This window comes from Lissotriton helveticus, chromosome 12 (assembly GCF_964261635.1).
Source record: "Lissotriton helveticus chromosome 12, aLisHel1.1, whole genome shotgun sequence".
In the NCBI taxonomy this organism is placed as follows: Eukaryota; Metazoa; Chordata; class Amphibia; order Caudata; family Salamandridae; genus Lissotriton; species Lissotriton helveticus.
In genome coordinates, this window is record NC_136073.1 from 1,754,792 (window position 1) to 1,773,533 (window position 18,742).

Consider the following 18,742-nt stretch of genomic DNA (forward strand, 5'->3'; position numbering starts at 1 on the left):
ATTAAAAGTAATCACATCATCAATGGGTGAAATCCTACTCGGAGGAGTTGATGAGAGCGTTGGAGAGTAGTTCCTCTTTGAATTCGTAGATCTTGTCGAAGATCTAGTATCGCGTCTTCTAGAAGAGTGATGACGAGAAGACTTAGGAGATGGTGAAATTCGCCTCCTCTCCGATGGAGACTTTCTCCGCGGAGTACGCTCACGTCTTGGAGAGTGTACCACCCGTACCAGAGGTGACCTTGATCTCACAGACACCGGAGACCTGGAACGAGACCTTGGAAGGTTAATTTTCCTTATCTTCCAGTCTCTGAGTTTCCCCTGCCATCATGGCGAGATATTAGCCCCTGTAGGTGAAGGCGCTCTTGAAGGCTCTGGAGAGATTTGTACAATCCGCAGCCCAGGGGAGGAAGAGGACCTCCCAGAAGACACAGAAACCTTAGACTGGTCTTTGGATACCGTTCTAGGCCTCTTTGCAGCAGGAGACGTCGACGACATTCTCTTCGACGGCGAATTCCTCGACGGCGATTTCCTCGTCGGCGATTTCCTCGGCGGCGATCTCCTCGGCGGCGACCTCTTCGACGACGAATGCCTCTTAGGCGTCGACATCAGGCGCTTCGACGACGATGATTTTCTCGGCGGCGTGTGCCTCGACGTCGCATGACTGGGGCTCTTCGACGTCGAAACCTCTACTGCCCGGTTCGACGCCGACGTCATGCCACCTCTCGACGGCGACCTTGACTGATGTTTCGAGCCTCTCGACGGCGACCGTCGACGTCGATGAGACGACGTCGAGTCCCGTCCTCTTGCAGTCATAGGCGAGCCAGACCGGGACCGCCTACGCTCATGTCGTTTCTCACCTTGCTTCGACGGCGATTTCTTCTTCGACGGCGAGGGATGCTTCGACGTCGACGTATGCCGCGACGGTGATTTCGATGCTGATTTTGAGCACGCAGGTACCTTGGAAGAAGATCTGTCCCTCGAAGTTGAAGGAGACCGATGTTTTCTCTTCTTCCCTTTGTCCTCGCGCTCTTTGTGCTGAGAAGAAGGCTTCCTGGAGTGAACATCTTCTCTTCCACTCACAGTTTCTCCTCTGTCATGCAGGGACTGAAGCCTGCTCTTCTCTCTCTCTCTCAAAGTTCTACCTGAAAGCTTGCTGAAGTCGTAGCAAAGTTCTGGCTTGTGAGAGGATGGTAGACAAGCTACACAGACCGAATGAGGGTCTGTCTTAGCCATTTTTTTACCACAGGCCGGACACTTAGCAAACAAGGCCGGCATTGTGACTGGAAAAATAGCCAAAAAACAGCAAAAAATTGTTGGATTAGTCAGATAATGACTAAAGACGTCGAGTAAAGACGAAAAAATTAGAGAAAAACCAGAAGAAAGTGAAAATATATCACCAACTGGCGAGCTCACTGCTCCAGGATCCTCACAGAAGGAGCCGGAAAAAAGAACTGACCTAACTGTCACCTGTGGTGCATGATGGGAGCCTGGAGGCTCACAGAGGTCTTAAAGGCACGGCGCCAGATTTTTCTGTTGTTACAATGCAGCCTATCTAGGCTAAAGCTGCCTCTATGATCCTGCCTGTTTTTACCTTTGAAAATAAAGGTTTTGTGTTTCAAAGAAAACTTAGGCAGTGTTTTCTTCTTTACATTATCATATAATGTGTTTTATATGTCTTTATTTAGCATATGTAAAGATTTTACAGGCTATTATGGCAGTTTTTTGAGCCTAGTATGATTATTTTGGGCTGCATATGTATATGTATATGCATATTATCTATATATATATGGTTATTATATGCGTATTTATATGTATTTATATATATATATATATGTAGATATATGCATATTATTGGCTATTGCTCCGGGGTCCCGCACGTGGGCGGGACTATTCAGTGCTTATGACTATTGATGAGTATCCCCTGGAAGAGAAATACTCCAACTCCAATGGTTTGAGCCAAGACATGACTATCAAAGTCTCAAGCCAAAAGGTGATGAAAGTCAAAGTGTGAGGAAGTGTCAGACCCAGAGCCTACCTTATGGATATTGATAGAAACAGGTCTGTTTAACAGCTCTGTTGACATTCAAGTTCAAGTTCAAAAGACCTTTATTCGAATTTCATAAAAATCATAAAACAGTTCAATTACATAGCAAATACCGGGTTACAGAATTCATAATTATTAAAAATCTGATACAGTTCTCATAAGACTATTTTCAGGGGTTTTCCATCATTTTGCATACGCGTGTTATAAGTCTCAAAAAAGTGCTAGTGCGATAGATTAGTTCATCAGTGTCCAGGGAAAGTAACATTAAGTAAGACTCCCCTAACGAAAGGGGTCTTTGTTTTCTAAAATAAGGAGTTAAAAAACAATTAATATATTTTAAGTAAAATTTACAGAAGAATAGAAAGTGCAAATCATTCTGTTTACTGATACCATCCCACGGACATGGATTGTAATCTGTTGTGTGCTGATAGCCCAAGGGAAAGCCCAGTAAACATTTTACTGAACCCGCCCTTAGCCGAAACAACAGTGATCTCTCCCAGTTAGTCATAGGTAGGGTGAGGTATGGTACAAGTGTTAACCTACTTAAGTTATTCCTCATGTAACTCACAACAGTTGATTTAAGGGTTTCCCTTTCCATCCGTTCAAAGTTATAAAGTGCATACAGTGCTTGTTTGACCTCAATTTTATCTTTAGGTTCAATCATGCTTGGGTCGGAGAAGAGATCTTCCCTGTTCACGGTACTCAATGTTTTTAAGACTCCCGCAAGTCAGGGGATCGACATGCCATGATCACATTTAAGACAGTCTTTTATAATATTTTGTGTTAAAATGGCTGAATTATTCCTCCAGATCCTAATCCAAAAAAGAGCTGGTCTAGATCTAATAAAATCACATACATAGGGGAGGTTTAGTTCCTCGTGGCAAATAAATTCAGAAGTTGAAATTGGGGCATCCAGTATTTTCCTGCAAAATCGACCTTCTTCTCGCTGGATGCTAGGATTTTTTCTCAATCCCCAAACCTCAGCCCCGTATGTGGCTACTGGTAAGCACTGTAACCTAAACATTTTTAAAATAGCTCTAGTGGCACCTATTTTCTTTGGGCGGGACAAACTCAAAATGGAATTGGTGGCTTTCGAGAACTTGCCCATGGCGTCGGCCGTATGCCCACTCCATGAGCCGTTCGCAGCGAAAACCAAACCTAAGTACGAGAATGTAGTTACAGATTCTAATTTATCTGTCCCTATATGTATAGTGTTGAGCTTTCGTTTCCCGGGTCCACATGACATAATAAAAGACGTTTTAAAATTGACGCGCAGGTCTAAGCCCTCCATGTGTTGGACAAAACCTTTAACAAGTAAGCGAAGGGCATTTGGTGTTCGTCCCATAAGGACCGCATCGTCAGCGTACAATAAAACTGGCAATGGCTGCCCCTGGATTATTGGTACATCACTAGTTGCGTGTTTTAGGGTTTTGGCTAAACCATTAATGTAAATAATAAACAACAGGGGTGCTAAAACGCACCCTTGTCTTACCCCTCTACCAATGTTGATGGGTCCAGAAACTTCTCCACCCATCCTGATCCTAACTTGTGCTTTGAGATCGGTATGGAGGTACGCCAGGAAATTAACAAGAGCCTCGTCCAGTCCATAATTCGAAAGAATTGCCCATAGTTTAGATCTATTCACTAGATCAAAGGCCGATGAAAGATCCGTGAACGCAAGGTAGATAGGGGACGATCGAGCAACGCTATACTTATCAATAATCAGTTTCAGGTTCAAACATTGCTCAACCGTTCCCACCTTGCTCCTGACTCCCATCTGACACGGGTCCAATAGACCCGTATCTTCAGTCCATTCTACCACCCTATTATAAATTACTCACCCCAAAATTTTTAAGGTGTCATCCAAAAGGGAAATCGGGCGGTAATTCACTGGATCCGACCTCTCGCCCTCTTTAAAAACATTAAGGAGGATTGGTGCCCATAGATCCGGACTATGCTTAATTATATCTATGGGCAGTCCATCGGGACCTGGAGCCTTGTTTCCAAGGCTCTCTTTGATGGCTCTCTCAACCTCATGCAGATCTATCTCTAAGCCGCGGAGCTGACCAGGGGTAAAGTTAGTTAATTCCTCAAATGGAGCAGCGTAGATTTTGGAAAAATGGGCCTCCCAAGAGCTGCTGGTTCTATTGCAGCTAATTGGGGTTAATTGTTTGCCCATTTCTCGCATTTTTCTAACAGCTGACCAAAAGGGGCCGCTGCTTTTCAAATTTGCGCTCCCAACTAGTGACTCCCATTGTTCTTTTAATAGGGCAGCCTTCTTTTCAGCTATTTTAAGTTTATAAGATTTCCTGGCTGCCTGTACCTCCATTAAGCACCTTGGTTTAGTGGTTAATGCCCTGCGCTATTCTCTGTTTGCTAATGAGCAGGAAGAATCAAACCACCTTGGTTCTTTCCCTTCTTTTGGTAGTGGAACTGACAAGGACGTTTTTATGGCTAGGCACAGTTTGCCAAAATCATCAATTATCCTATGACAGTTCCCATCCATTGTTAAGCAAGAATTAATTAACTGGGGATATTCCCCCTATTTACACTTTCCAATAGTGCCCCACTGTCAACTCCCCTCCATTTCAGACGCAAGCCGTCACCCGTGGGTGTGATATCTCTTGCGCCGTTTAAGTTGGCGTATACCTGGCTAGGGCCTAATTTTAAGGTCACAGTGAGGGGGCTGTGATCACCAAACGATGTTTCTACCACCGTAGATTTTGTCACACGTCTAATAAGTGGGGAGACATAAAGATAAAATCAATAGTGGAGGAGCAATCCCTGCCTCTGAATGTGGGGGCATGAAGTATACTAGGAGGGTGACTTATATCCATAGCATTGCTGAGAGTATACTCAGTTAGCATATTAGCTAATTCGATGCCCCTTAGTTCAGCTTGATCTAAGTGATTTCTATCCTCGGTCCTGCAATTCTTTGGGATTTTTGCATTAAAGTCCCCCCGATTAGAATCCCTGTTTCCTCCCCAGTTTCTAAACTGGTTTCAAGATTCCGTAAAGTCTTAGAGAGTGCTTCGAAGTTTTTGTTAGGTACAGAATAAAAGTCATTGTTATAAAAATTGATTAAATAAATCCGGGTCTTTCGCTTGAGTCTCTAATGGTGCCACCGGCCAGTATCTTAATGCCAATAAACAGGCCTCCCACTGCACGTCCTGAATCAGGCTTGGAGGCTGTCACGCTAAAGCAATAATAACCCTCTATGTATAAATTCTCAACAGCCCATGTCTCCTGAAACATGATAATGTCTTTACCATCCAATAGCTGGACCCATTGCGGATTTGACAATCTTGGTTCTAGCCCTGCTACATTCCAGCTAAGAATGGACAAGTCACAGTGATTGGTATGACTAATTGACTTCCTTCTGGCACTCATAATCGGTGTGGAAGATGCAACCTCTTGTGTAGTTATAGGTGTGGTAGTATGATGTTGTATAACTATTTCCTGAGCTGTGTTGGTTAGTGTTGGAAGTAAGTGTTCTTCATTATCATTGCTTTCATTTTGACATCCGATGTTACTTCCCCTTTTCCCCAGTGAGTCCTGATCTTCTAAATTTGAGAAGGCGTGTTCAAACCGATTATAGGTTGGGATGTTATATAAGGGCCTCAACTCGTTCTGACGCAAGTTCAGGTTTGAATTTGAACTTAAATATGGCCTCTCACTATGGTTGTGTGGAGGCATAATGGGGAAGTATGGGTGCGGCATCGGGTGTCCTAGGAAGGGGGCCTGGTAGCACTGAGCTGGGCCATTCATTAAGCCAAAATCTTGATTCAGTTGGTGAGATGGGAATAAATCCCTGATACCAAGATTTGGATCCTGATAACGCACAGCCGGGTTGTTCATGGGGTTAGAATTTGGGTCTAGGTGTCTGTAAAAATAACCCAGGGGAAGTAAGGTCGTATTAAATTCCCACAGTGAGGGCAATGGCGTATTTGCGAGGGTTTTTTGAGCCCATTGAGGGGATCTAAAGTTTATAACTATGCAGTCCCCATCTAACTTTTTTCTCAGCGGGCCCACCCACCCAACTCTTTGTGTTTGGATGATCTCCCTTGCTCCTTCCATTGGGAAATTACAATTTATAGATAACCAATGGAGAATCCTGTTTTTAAGAGTGATGTGGTTTTCCTCTTGGTCGTTCTTTAATTTGGGTACATTCACTAAAACCAGCACATACGCCCCGCATTCAGGCGGCAGGCTGATGCGGGTGGGGATCTTCCTCGTATTGGTTGCCATGTTTAGTTCAAGTTGAACTGTGGGGCGGTTTTGGGCATCAAACTTAGTTTGTCGGGTTGGGACCCTTTTGCTTTTATCAGCGTTATGATCCGTCCCTTCCAAACTAGCTACCTTAGTCGTGTTTGGGTTAGGGGCATGTTTGGCTGGAGGTTGGCTTTTGCTTGTACTTGGTACGGGCGTCGTTGGAGCTGGTTTATTATGACCAGCTATATTTATGTTAGCACCAATGTTTTTGGCCTTGGTTCCATCTAATGTCCCCACGTTGGATTTGTTTATTATAGTCTGCCCTATGCCTAATTTTGTTACATGGTCATCCAACACTCTCAACCTCTTATCCATGTTTAGGATTTGTTGATTAATTGGACCTAAAAGGGTAGACAATAATGTCCCCATCCTCCCCCAGAATCCTTCGTTCCCCGTTGCTACACTGGCTTCTACGACATGGGTATCAGATCCGATAAATTGGTCTTCCCCCTTATCCCTTTTCCGCTCTATGGAGGCAGGAATCCTCCGACGTTGCTTGTGCCCACCCTTGTTTCTCTGTTTTTTTGGCGATAACTCAGTATCTAGATGCTTCAATTTTCTTCTAGCTTTTTGGCCCCTGGTTCGCACAGGAATGCTGTCGCTTTTGTCCTCCTCAGTGTTTGATATGTCAAGATCCGCATATGGGTCGTTCCCATCTAAATGTGCCTGATCGTTTACCATTGGTGCGCTAGAGTCTTGACTAATGTTCATATCGACCTGAGCATAGTGGGAGTTGATGATAACCTGCTACCTGGGGTAAAATGTGCCGGGGGGGCCGTGTCCACAATTATGCAGTTCACATTAGAGTCTGTGCCTGGAAGCCCTGCATAAGATGCGGCAAGTAAGGAGTCCAGTGAGTTATCTTGATTCAGAAGAAGAGGGGGCAGAATTGATGGGAGCGAAAAGCGCCTTTCAGTGTTCTGAATGTCAGTTGCAACGACATCGATGGTCTTCTGGAGCATTTTGTCAATGGCGGTCAAACTTGGGTGGTGGATGTTGGTAAAGCCAGTTTGTGCACGTCTTTTGGCCTGGGCACTGCCGGTGTCCTTTTCCCCATGATTGCGTTTAGTCTAAATCAGTTAAGTGACAAATGATTGAGCAGTAGAATATACTTTTATCACTAACCTGATAACAGTCCCGGAAGAAGATGGAAGGGGGGTGGCCCAGCCCAGCCTTTTCTGGCCTCTGAGGGCCTAAGAGGGCCCGCCCTTTGCCCGGCTCGTCCCGCGCACGTCCCGCGCAACGGGTGATCTCCTGTGATTTTATGCGCCTCCTGGCGCTGGCGTAGGGCGTGGGCGGCTTCCCTGCCGCTCGAAATGCTGGGAAATGTAGTTTTAACAAGGTCTCCCCCCCACTGCGGCCGCGCTCGAGTTCAACGGAGCTGCGGCGGCAGGAGGAGACCCAGTGCGGCAGTTTTCCCAAGGCGAGAAGCTGTGCAGCCCAATGCACAACCTGCATTCAACACAGGATAAAGTAGAAGAAAGTCCCCCCTCTGCTGACATAACTCAGACCCAACAAAACATGAATCTACCACAACATGCCTGCCATACCCACCATCTCAAGGACAAATCTGCACGGATAGGAGGTAACAACCAAGTAAGGAGTCAATAATCCTCAGAGGAGTCAACAGCCACAACAGGTTGGAGCCCAACCCAGAGAGCAGATGACAACCAAGAGCGGAGTTAACAACGACCGCACGTAGTGACAACACCTCAAGTGGGAATGACAACCCACAGACCAGATGAAAACAAAGAGAAAAGTCAGCAACCTGGGGAGTACCCAACAGCCCATGCCTCAGCCAATAAACCTGGAAGAACGTAACAAAGAAAACATAATTTCATTTGGGGGGATATGGGGATACAACACCACCCGCCACGTCACCTGACCAGCCCAGAAAAAAAGCTAACTCTATAGGGAGGACCAAGAGGAACTCACGATCTGCTTCTCCTTCTTCACGCCACTGCTATAGGTGCTCGTTAGGGTGGATGCGCAGGCCTCGCTGTACCAAGGAACTTTCCCATTCTCTGTTGTGCTGCCCACAGAAAGTGTGTAGATGCTGTTGGTGTAACCATCACAATTGCAGTTGTCGTAGTGAAAGCCGCCGTTCCCAGATGCCCAAACAAAGATGGAGCCCAGGCCACCTCTCCCCTAGAGAACATAAAAAGTAATTAACCAGTGTGGGAACAAAGACAATATGGAATCCAGAGTGGTTCCCCCTCACACTGTGATTTATAACTCAGTTTGGAAACATTGGAGATGTAGTGAACCAAAACCGCAGTACACAAGGTATATATGTATGAATCTCTGCATGCATGTATGTGGAAGCGTTTGTACAATGCACACTTAGCTTGAGAGCACAGAAAAGCTAAACAAAAGTGGGAGCCCTGAAAGATTATTTTACTTACCCTGTAGGGATCTGCTCTTGGCATGTAATGCTATAGATACACATGCTTTGCACAGACTGTAAAGCAGTCCCTCTCACTAGGCAGAAGTTAACTTGAGGGTGTTGCAGTAGTTTGAAAAAGAGTTTTAAGTACTGCTTCACCAACACTGGCTTGTTGGCATGCAAATACACCCACAAAATGTTTTGTGAAAGTTTGTGGAGTAGACCAAGTTGCTGATTTACAAATATCAGTAATAGGAATGTTCCCTAAGAAAGCCATGGAAGCTCAAATTTTTCTAGGGGCGTGAGCATTTGGGGGAACAGGTAGAATTTGTTTAGCTTTTACATGGCATGTTTTGATCCATTTAACTATCCATCTTGAAATGCCTGATTTAGATGAAAACAAGTTACTTACCTGTAACTTTAGTTCTCCAGTATTGGAAGCTTTCAAGAGACTTGTTTTCCTACTCCAGTATTGGAACTTTCATAGATTCACATGCTTGAATCAGAGTTGCTAGCAGTCATGAGCACATTTTTAGCTTTTTGTTATCTTGAACAATTATTAACAATGCCCAAACCAGATTAGAGAAAGGGAAAAGAATACACCACTCGGCAATTCAGACTTTTCTCCCCTATATATATATTTTTTTAATGCAAGTAACATACCAAATATGCATACACAAGTAGCCAAAAGCAATAAACTGTATCAAAGAATGTGCGAGGAACTTATGAAGGAAAAGGAAGGAGGGATGAGAGGGAAAGCTCACTGCTTACTGAAAGAGGTTCCTCAGGACCGCTTGGCCCACTGCAGCGTCGCTGCATGTCGAAGAATCCAAGCAGTAATGTCTGGTGAAGCACACGTTACTTATCTTTGGTAACGATATATCTGTAGGAAACATTAGTAGTAATAGATTACTTACCATAGAATTGCCCCCAGGCGCAAGACTGGATCCGGAAGGTTTTCCGTCAGCGGTACCCCTGCGCGTCGGTAGGCGTTGCCGTGTGGCTCCGAGTGCGTTGTTGGCGTCAGTGGCACCAGGATGATGTCGCTGGAGCTAATTAGAAGCGCCCACGCATGCTGACGTCAGTTCTGTACATGACTTACCGTGCCAGGAACGCAGAGCCATGCAAGATACTGACCACTGGTGCCATGAAACTAGGGCCCTGAAAGGGATGACCTTAACCCTAGAAATCAGTTCGCAGAACGGGGAGGATGGGTGGGGCGGTCAGGAATCTATCACTACTGATGTTTCTTACAGAGAACGGCCAAAGAAGCCATCTCTCTGGACTTGGCTGTCCAGGCAGTAGTGCTTGGTAAATGTCCTGCAAGGGAACTCTTCGTCCCAGAGCAGCAGTGGCAGCAGTGGCTGCCGTCGCCCTGGTAGAATGGGCGCCTCACCCCACCAGAGGCTCCTTTTTAGCCAAGGAGTAACAAGCCTTTATGCACAGAACGACCCACAGAGAGATGCTGAATTTGCTCACAGCCCGACCTTTCTTGCCGCCCACGTAGCCAACAAAGAGCTGATCATCCACCCTGAACTGTTGTGTGCGGCTCATATAGAAAGAGAGAGCACGTTTTGGGTCCAGACGGTGGAGCCTCTCTTCCTCTTTTGAGGGATGCGGAGGCAGAAAGGTGGTGTGCAAAGTGATGGTCTGCCCGATGTGCAAGGCAGTGACAACCTTTGGCAGAAAAGAAGGACGAGTCCTTAGAACAACGGATGGACAGAGAGAAAGGAGGCTTAGAAGAAAGAGCCTGGAGCTCACTCACTCTTCTGGCAGAGGTGATGGCAACCAGGAAAGCAGTCTTCAGAGTAAGAAGGCGGAGAGGACAGTTGTGAAGTGGCTCAAGGGGAGCGCACATCAGAAAAGTAAGAACTAGATTCAAGTTCCACTGAGGCATCATGAAAGGAACAGGAGGAAACATGTGCATGATACCTTTCAAGAATCTATTTACAACAGGGGACTTGAAAAGGGAAGGCTGATCTGGCAGCCTTAGAAAGGCGGAAATGGCCGAGAGATAGCCCTTAATAGTGCTAGAGCAGAGCCCTGCTGGGCCAAAGAGAGAAGAAAAAGAAGGACCTCTGAAAGAGGGGCAGAAAGGGGATCCACAGCCTTTGCTGTGCACCATGCCACAGACTTATTCCACCTACAGGAGTATACCGGTTTTGTACAGGGACGCCTGGCTGCCAAGATAACATTACAGACTTCGGGAGGAAGATCGAAAGCTGTTAACTGTTGCCGCTCAATCTCCATGCATGGAGGTGGAGGCTGGACAGGTTTGGGTGGAGGACCGTCCCCTGCTGCTGCGACAGAAGATCCTCCCAAAGAGGCAGACGGATCGGGGGATCGATGCTCATACTGAGTAGCTTGGGATACCATACTCTTCAAGCCCAGTCCAGAGCCACAAGAATAACATGGGACCAGTCACGCCTGATCTTCTTCAGCACTCTGGGCAGAAGTGGTATAGGCGGAAAGTCGTACAACAGAACGCAACTCTACTCTTGACGAAAGCATCGCCGAGCGAGTGCCACCTTAGAAATTCCAATGCGCAAAACTGATGACATTGCACTTTCTGTTCGGTGGCGAATAGATCTAACCTGCAAGGTGTTGAACCACTGCAGAGTCTGCATATGCCATTTGGCATGATTCACAAGCAGGATGCAGGAGGCCATCAAGCCCAGCAGCGGAAGGGTCATCCTCACCGAAACCCGCGACAGAGGCCGAAAGATCGGAATCATAGCCTGAATGTCCCGGACTCGCTGTTCGGGAGGATAAACCCGAAACCGCGCCGAGTACAGAACCGCTACGATGAAAAGGAGCTTCTGCGAGGGAATCAGGTGCGACTTCGGCACATTGATGAAAAACCCCAGCGAATGCAGGAGGTCGGCCGTAGTCTGGAGGTGAGAGACAACTGCCTGGGGCAAGCCCGCCTTCAATAGGCAGTCGTCAAGATAGGGGAAGACTAAAACCCCTGATCTGCGCAGATGAACTGCGACCACCGCCATCACTTTCGCGAACACCCAAGAAGCGCTGGTAAGGCCAAAGTGGAGCACAGTGAACTGAAAATGCTCTTGGCCTACTGATAATCGCAGGTAGCGCCTGTGGGCAGGCAGGACGAGAATATGAAAATATGCATCCTGCAAGTCCAACGCCACCATCCAGTCTTGCGGGTCCAGGGCACACAAGACCTGAGCAAGTGTGAGCATTTTGAACTTCTCCTTCCAGAGGAAGCGATTGACATTCCGAAGGTCTAAGATAGGACGCAGGCCCTTGTCCTTCTTTGGAACCAGAAAGTAGTGGGAATAACAACCACGACCTACTTCTGGAGTCAGAACGCGCTCGTAGGCCCCCTTGGCCAAGGGGGACGCAACTTCCTGCTGGAGAAGTGCCAAGTGATCCCCTGACATGCAGTGGCACTGAGGTGGCTTGGCTGGAGGGGTTGTCTCAAAGGGGAGGGAGTAGCCCCTTCGGACAATTTGCAGCACCCACTTGTCCGAAGTGATGTTGCGCCAGTGGTGGAGATGATGGAGTATGCGTCCACCCACTTGGTGTCTGATGGGCCTGAAAGGTCAGACTAGGAAGGCTTGGAAGTGGATGCTGCGGGGGTGGTGGTGGACTGACCAGCCCGCTGGCCCCCTGAACCGCCTCAACAGTTCCAACATCCACAGCCACGCTGAGATTGTTGCTACTGTGAGATTGTTGCTGCTGTGGCCTGTGGCTCTGCAAACGCTGTGGGGCGCCCCTTCCATGGCCACGAAAAAAGCGAAAATCAGAAGGCGGAGGAGGCAGAGCGGCTGATCGGCCCAAAGACTTGGCCGTAGCCCGGGAGTCCTTGAACGCTCCATATCCTCTGCCCAGTCCTCATCATAAGCACAGTCCTGTGCTAGAGGGTCCTCAGACCCCTCTCCCCTTCTTCCGAAGTCTGTGGTACAGGCTCAAAATAAGGAGGACGGACATAGGGCACAAAAGGCCCCATCAGGTGTCTGTATTGGTGTCGAGCGACGTCGATTCGGCACAGTGTCCGGGTCAAGGCTGAACCTGGGGACGACGTAGTCCCAAGGAGCGGGCGACGTCGGTAGCGGTGCCGGGGAGATCAGCGCCGGTGGAGGTGTCACAAGGTTGTCATGGTCACCCCAGCTCCTCAGATATTTACAACAGATGCATCTCTGGAGGGCTCGGGAGCGGTCTTGCAAGACCTCCAAATAAGACTTCCATGGCTGCACCAGCATCGTCTTTTGCACATCCATCTGCTGGAACTCAGAGCAGTTCACCTAGCCGTACAAGCTTTTCTCCCAAGAATAAGGAATTCAACGGTTCTAATAAGATCAGACAATACTACGGCCAATCATTATATCAACAAGCAAGGCGGCACAAGATCCCGCCTGCTGTCGGTGGAAACTCAAGCTGTCTGGTTATGGGCGATCTTACATGGGATCTCTCTGAAGGCGGAGCATCTCCCAGGGAATCTCAACGAGACAGCAGACACACTAAGAAGACTTAAGTCAGTAAGCCATGAGTGGGAGCTAGACCAGAAGACACTGGAGGACATTTTCCATCTATGGGGCAGACCATCCATGGATCTCTTTGCTACACCAGAGAACAAGAAATGCTGGTTCTTCCCAAGCTGGTATCACCATCCGGGATCCTCAGGGAATGAGTTTTCGATGGTATGGTCAGGCGCCTTTGTTTACGCTTTTCCCCCCATTCCTCTGATCCCGAGGCTTCTCAGGAAGCTAAAAACGTACCCTGCAACATGTTCCTAATAGCACCGTCCTGGCCTCACCAGTACTGGTACACAAGAGCTTCTTCTCCTATCCTTGGAGCAACCGGTTCCCTTGAATCCTATTCCATCCTTACTGACAATGTCCCAGGGCCAAGTACTGCATCCAGATCCCCGATCTCTGCATTTGTCAGCGTGGCTCCTGAGCACAGAGAGGTTCTCAACTTAAAGCTCTTCACTAAAGAAACCCTTTCTCAGGCTAGTGCTCAAAGTTCATCTCTGGGCCATCTCTCGCTTCAGAAGGACATCTGCAGGCCCTTCGTTCTGGTCAGCAAGAATTATTAAGCAATTCATAAAAGGACTTTTTCGAGCCTTTCCGCCCGTGAAGCCTCCTACACCGCTATGGCACCTTAATGTGGTCTTGACTCAGCTCATGCAACATCCCTTTGAGCCTATACATAAACCGGGCGTAAAATTCCTGTCATGGAAGGTGGCCCTTCTTCTTGCTTTGACATCAGCTAGAGGGGTTAGCGAATTGGAAGCTTGCGCTATCCAGGAGCCTTTTCTTCAGTTTAAGAATGAGATGGCAGTACTTCGTACCAACCCTAAGTTAATCCCAAAGGTTCCTTCGGATTTTCATTTAAATGAACCTGTGGTCCTGAAGACTTATTTCCCTCAACTTAAGACTCCGGCTGAGAGATCACTTCAGTCACTTGACATTCAGCAGTGCTTGAAATTCTATCTCCAAAGAACTAAAGATTTCAGGAAGTCACCTCAGCTCTTTGTGTCTTACAGTGCTCCTCGAAAAAGGTTTTCACTTTTCCAAACGGGGTTGCACGTTGGATTTCCAGCTCTATCCAATATTGTCATCAGTTAGCTTGAAAGCCTCTCCAGGGAAGGTCCGTGCTCACTCCACAAGGGCAATCTCTTGCTCTACAGCCTTTGTTGCTGGGGTACCTATCCAGGAGATCTGCAGTGCAGCGACCTGGAAAAGTATCCATACCATCCGAAAGAAACACGTAGTGATAGATTCCTTACCTTAGAATTACCCCAGGCATCAGACTGGATCCGGAAAGTTTTTCGTCCGTAGTACCCCTGTGCGTCGGTAGGCATCGTCGTGTGGCTGTGCGAACGTCGTTGGCGCCGGGATGACATCACTGGAGCTACTTAGACGCGCCCAAGCGCGCTGACGTCAGTTCTTTCTTTTTCCGCGCCAGAAAGCACAGATCCGGGAATAGCAAGTACCCCAGTCAGTTTTTCGAGGCCTTTTACCTCATCTTCTCGAGTTGATAGACTCCTGGTGCCGTAGGGATGCCCGGTTTCAAGAACTGTGGGGACTGTCCTTGCATGATGTCGGTGACGGACCCCTGCCTGGGGCGTGACCCAACTGCCAGGCCATGGCGCCAAAGACTTTGCGGGAGCGGTCCCGAAATTTCCTTGAAGTCCGGCAGTCGGCTCCGCACCGCTTGTGGTCCCAGTCCCGTGGGATGTCGAGGGACCGGTTGCGGAGTCGCCATCACCATTCTTCTGGATCTAAGTCTTCGCACTCAGGGTCATGTAAGTCGAAGCATTCCAAAAAGAAGTCGAAGAAGCATCGTCGCTCTTCGACTTCCCCTGGCCTGTTACACGACGTGGCTGAGGGGGCGGGTGCTGCCACCCTCGCGGCTCCGGCGGAGCCTGCGACGTCGCCTCCAGTCTAACCCCCCTTTTCGGGTGTGGGGGCGACACCTGCTCAGGTGCAAGAATGCCTTGCTGCCACGGCCCGACTCTTTGGGCCGTCTGGCCACGCCGGTGCGCCTGCCGGCCCCACGGGCCTGACGGGGGGACCTGCTTTGCCATTTCCGGAGGCTCCGGCCCGACGCCACAGGCCCCCCAGGGATCCGTGATCGGACCCCAATCGACACCGGTCGACCTCGTCAGAAGGTGAGTAGGTAGCAGAGGTGTCACTTTACTATGGGAATTGAGTTCAGGAGTTATGCAACGCTTCCGCTAATTTCTACTGAATTTTCATCTCTTGTCGATGAGGTTGCCATCGACGGTGCCGTCGCACAAGTTACTTACTTGTGTAAAGATATATCTGTAAGAGACATTAGTTAGTGATAGATTCCTTACCTTAGAATATCTTCAAGTGTCAGGCTGGATCGGGAAAGTTTTTTCTGCTTAGCAGTACCTCTGCGCGCAAGTAGGTGGCGTCCTGCGGCTCCGCGTCCCTCACTGGCGTCATAGGCGCCGAGATGACGTCACGTAGAGTACTTAATTACAAAAAGGGGGTGGTGATGGACAGAGTATCTGAGTTAATCAGAACACTCCTACCCAGTCAACAGATCAGGGCTTGATCCATCACCGTTTTTTAGCTCACTGCACCATCCCAGTTCAGAACCTGGCTATATGCAAATTAGTCTGTCCCTGGCCCAGTGCATCATGGGAACAGGGCAGACCAAACTACCAAGCCAATTCTTCACTGGAAAGGAAACAAGCTTCCGGGGACCGGTTTCTGGCATTACAGCCGTCTTCGGCCCGGCTTGCTTGAATCCTGATGGTGCAATGAGCAAGGGACTCATGTCTGAGCATACCCTTCCACACTCATGGTGGCCAAAATAATTACAAAAAGGGGGTGGTGATGGACAGAGTATCTGAGTTAATCAGAACACTCCTACCCAGTCAACAGATCAGGGCTTGATCCATCACCGTTTTTTAGCTCACTGCACCATCCCAGTTCAGAACCTGGCTATATGCAAATTAGTCTGTCCCTGGCCCAGTGCATCATGGGAACAGGGCAGACCAAACTACCAAGCCAATTCTTCACTGGAAAGGAAACAAGCTTCCGGGGACCGGTTTCTGGCATTACAGCCGTCTTCGGCCCGGCTTGCTTGAATCCTGATGGTGCAATGAGCAAGGGACTCATGTCTGAGCATACCCTTCCACACTCATGGTGGCCAAAATAATTACAAAAAGGGGGTGGTGATGGACAGAGTATCTGAGTTAATCAGAACACTCCTACCCAGTCAACAGATCAGGGCTTGCTTGATCCATCACCGTTTTTTAGCTCACTGCACCATCCCAGTTCAGAACCTGGCTATATGCAAATTAGTCTGTCCCTGGCCCAGTGCATCATGGGAACAGGGCAGACCAAACTACCAAGCCAATTCTTCACTGGAAAGGAAACAAGCTTCCGGGGACCGGTTTCTGGCATTACAGCCGTCTTCGGCCCGGCTTGCTTGAATCCTGATGGTGCAATGAGCAAGGGACTCATGTCTGAGCATACCCTTCCACACTCATGGTGGCCAAAATAATTACAAAAAGGGGGTGGTGATGGACAGAGTATCTGAGTTAATCAGAACACTCCTACCCAGTCAACAGATCAGGGCTTGATCCATCACCGTTTTTTAGCTCACTGCACCATCCCAGTTCAGAACCTGGCTATATGCAAAAAAAAACGGTGATGGATCAAGCCCTGATCTGTTGACTGGGTAGGAGTGTTCTGCATTAATTCGGAATACTCTGTCCATCACCACCCCTTTACTGTATCGTTTTGGCCATCATAAGCGTGGTAGGGTATACTCGGATGCGAGTCCCTTGCTCACTGCACCATCAGGATTCAAGCAAGCCGGGCCGAAGACGGCTGTAATGCCAGAAACCGGTCCCCGGAAGCTTGTTTCCTTTCCAGTGAAAGAATTGGCTTGGTAGTTTGGTCTGCCCTGTTCCCATGATGCACTGGGCCAGGGACAGACTAATTTGCATATAGCCAGGTTCTGAACTGGGATGGTGCAGTGAGCTAAAAAACGGTGATGGATCAAGCCCTGATCTGTTGACTGGGTAGGAGTGTTCTGCATTAATTCGGAATACTCTGTCCATCACCACCCCTTTACTGTATCGTTTTGGCCACCATAAGCGTGGTAGGGTATACTCGGATGCGAGTCCCTTGCTCACTGCACCATCAGGATTCAAGCAAGCCGGGCCGAAGACGGCTGTAATGCCAGAAACCGGTCCCCGGAAGCTTGTTTCCTTTCCAGTGAAAGAATTGGCTTGGTAGTTTGGTCTGCCCTGTTCCCATGATGCACTGGGCCAGGGACAGACTAATTTGCATATAGCCAGGTTCTGAACTGGGATGGTGCAGTGAGCTAAAAAACGGTGATGGATCAAGCCCTGATCTGTTGACTGGGTAGGAGTGTTCTGCATTAATTCGGAATACTCTGTCCATCACCACCCCTTTACTGTATCGTTTTGGCCACCATAAGCGTGGTAGGGTATACTCGGATGCGAGTCCCTTGCTCACTGCACCATCAGGATTCAAGCAAGCCGGGCCGAAGACGGCTGTAATGCCAGAAACCGGTCCCCGGAAGCTTGTTTCCTTTCCAGTGAAAGAATTGGCTTGGTAGTTTGGTCTGCCCTGTTCCCATGATGCACTGGGCCAGGGACAGACTAATTTGCATATAGCCAGGTTCTGAACTGGGATGGTGCAGTGAGCTAAAAAACGGTGATGGATCAAGCCCTGATCTGTTGACTGGGTAGGAGTGTTCTGCATTAATTCGGAATACTCTGTCCATCACCACCCCTTTACTGTATCGTTTTGGCCACCATAAGCGTGGTAGGGTATACTCGGATGCGAGTCCCTTGCTCACTGCACCATCAGGATTCAAGCAAGCCGGGCCGAAGACGGCTGTAATGCCAGAAACCGGTCCCCGGAAGCTTGTTTCCTTTCCAGTGAAAGAATTGGCTTGGTAGTTTGGTCTGCCCTGTTCCCATGATGCACTGGGCCAGGGACAGACTAATTTGCATATAGCCAGGTTCTGAACTGGGATGGTGCAGTGAGCTAAAAAACGGTGATGGATCAAGCCTGATCTGTTGACTGGGTAGGAGTGTTCTGCATTAATTCGGAATACTCTGTCCATCACCACCCCTTTACTGTATCGTTTTGGCCACCATAAGCGTGGTAGGGTATACTCGGATGCGAGTCCCTTGCTCACTGCACCATCAGGATTCAAGCAAGCCGGGCCGAAGACGGCTGTAATGCCAGAAACCGGTCCCCGGAAGCTTGTTTCCTTTCCAGTGAAAGAATTGGCTTGGTAGTTTGGTCTGCCCTGTTCCCATGATGCACTGGGCCAGGGACAGACTAATTTGCATATAGCCAGGTTCTGAACTGGGATGGTGCAGTGAGCTAAAAAACGGTGATGGATCAAGCCCTGATCTGTTGACTGGGTAGGAGTGTTCTGCATTAATTCGGAATACTCTGTCCATCACCACCCCTTTACTGTATCGTTTTGGCCACCATAAGCGTGGTAGGGTATACTCGGATGCGAGTCCCTTGCTCACTGCACCATCA

The 18,742-nt window shown here is 48.4% G+C and overlaps 1 protein-coding gene across 5 annotated transcripts in view; it reads right to left on the bottom strand.

Moving 5' to 3' along the window:
• PCSK4 (proprotein convertase subtilisin/kexin type 4) overlaps positions 1 to 18,742 on the bottom strand; it is a 361,577-nt gene that overhangs the window by 82,074 nt on the left and 260,761 nt on the right. For 4 of the 5 annotated variants that reach the window (XM_078670994.1, XM_078670991.1, XM_078670992.1 and 1 more), the window contains one exon: positions 8,252 to 8,464. The exons of the other annotated variant lie outside the window; for it this stretch is intronic. In XM_078670994.1, the coding sequence (XP_078527120.1) occupies positions 8,252 to 8,464 (213 nt within the window). The remainder of the gene's footprint in view (positions 1 to 8,251; positions 8,465 to 18,742) is intronic. 5 annotated transcript variants of the gene reach the window in all.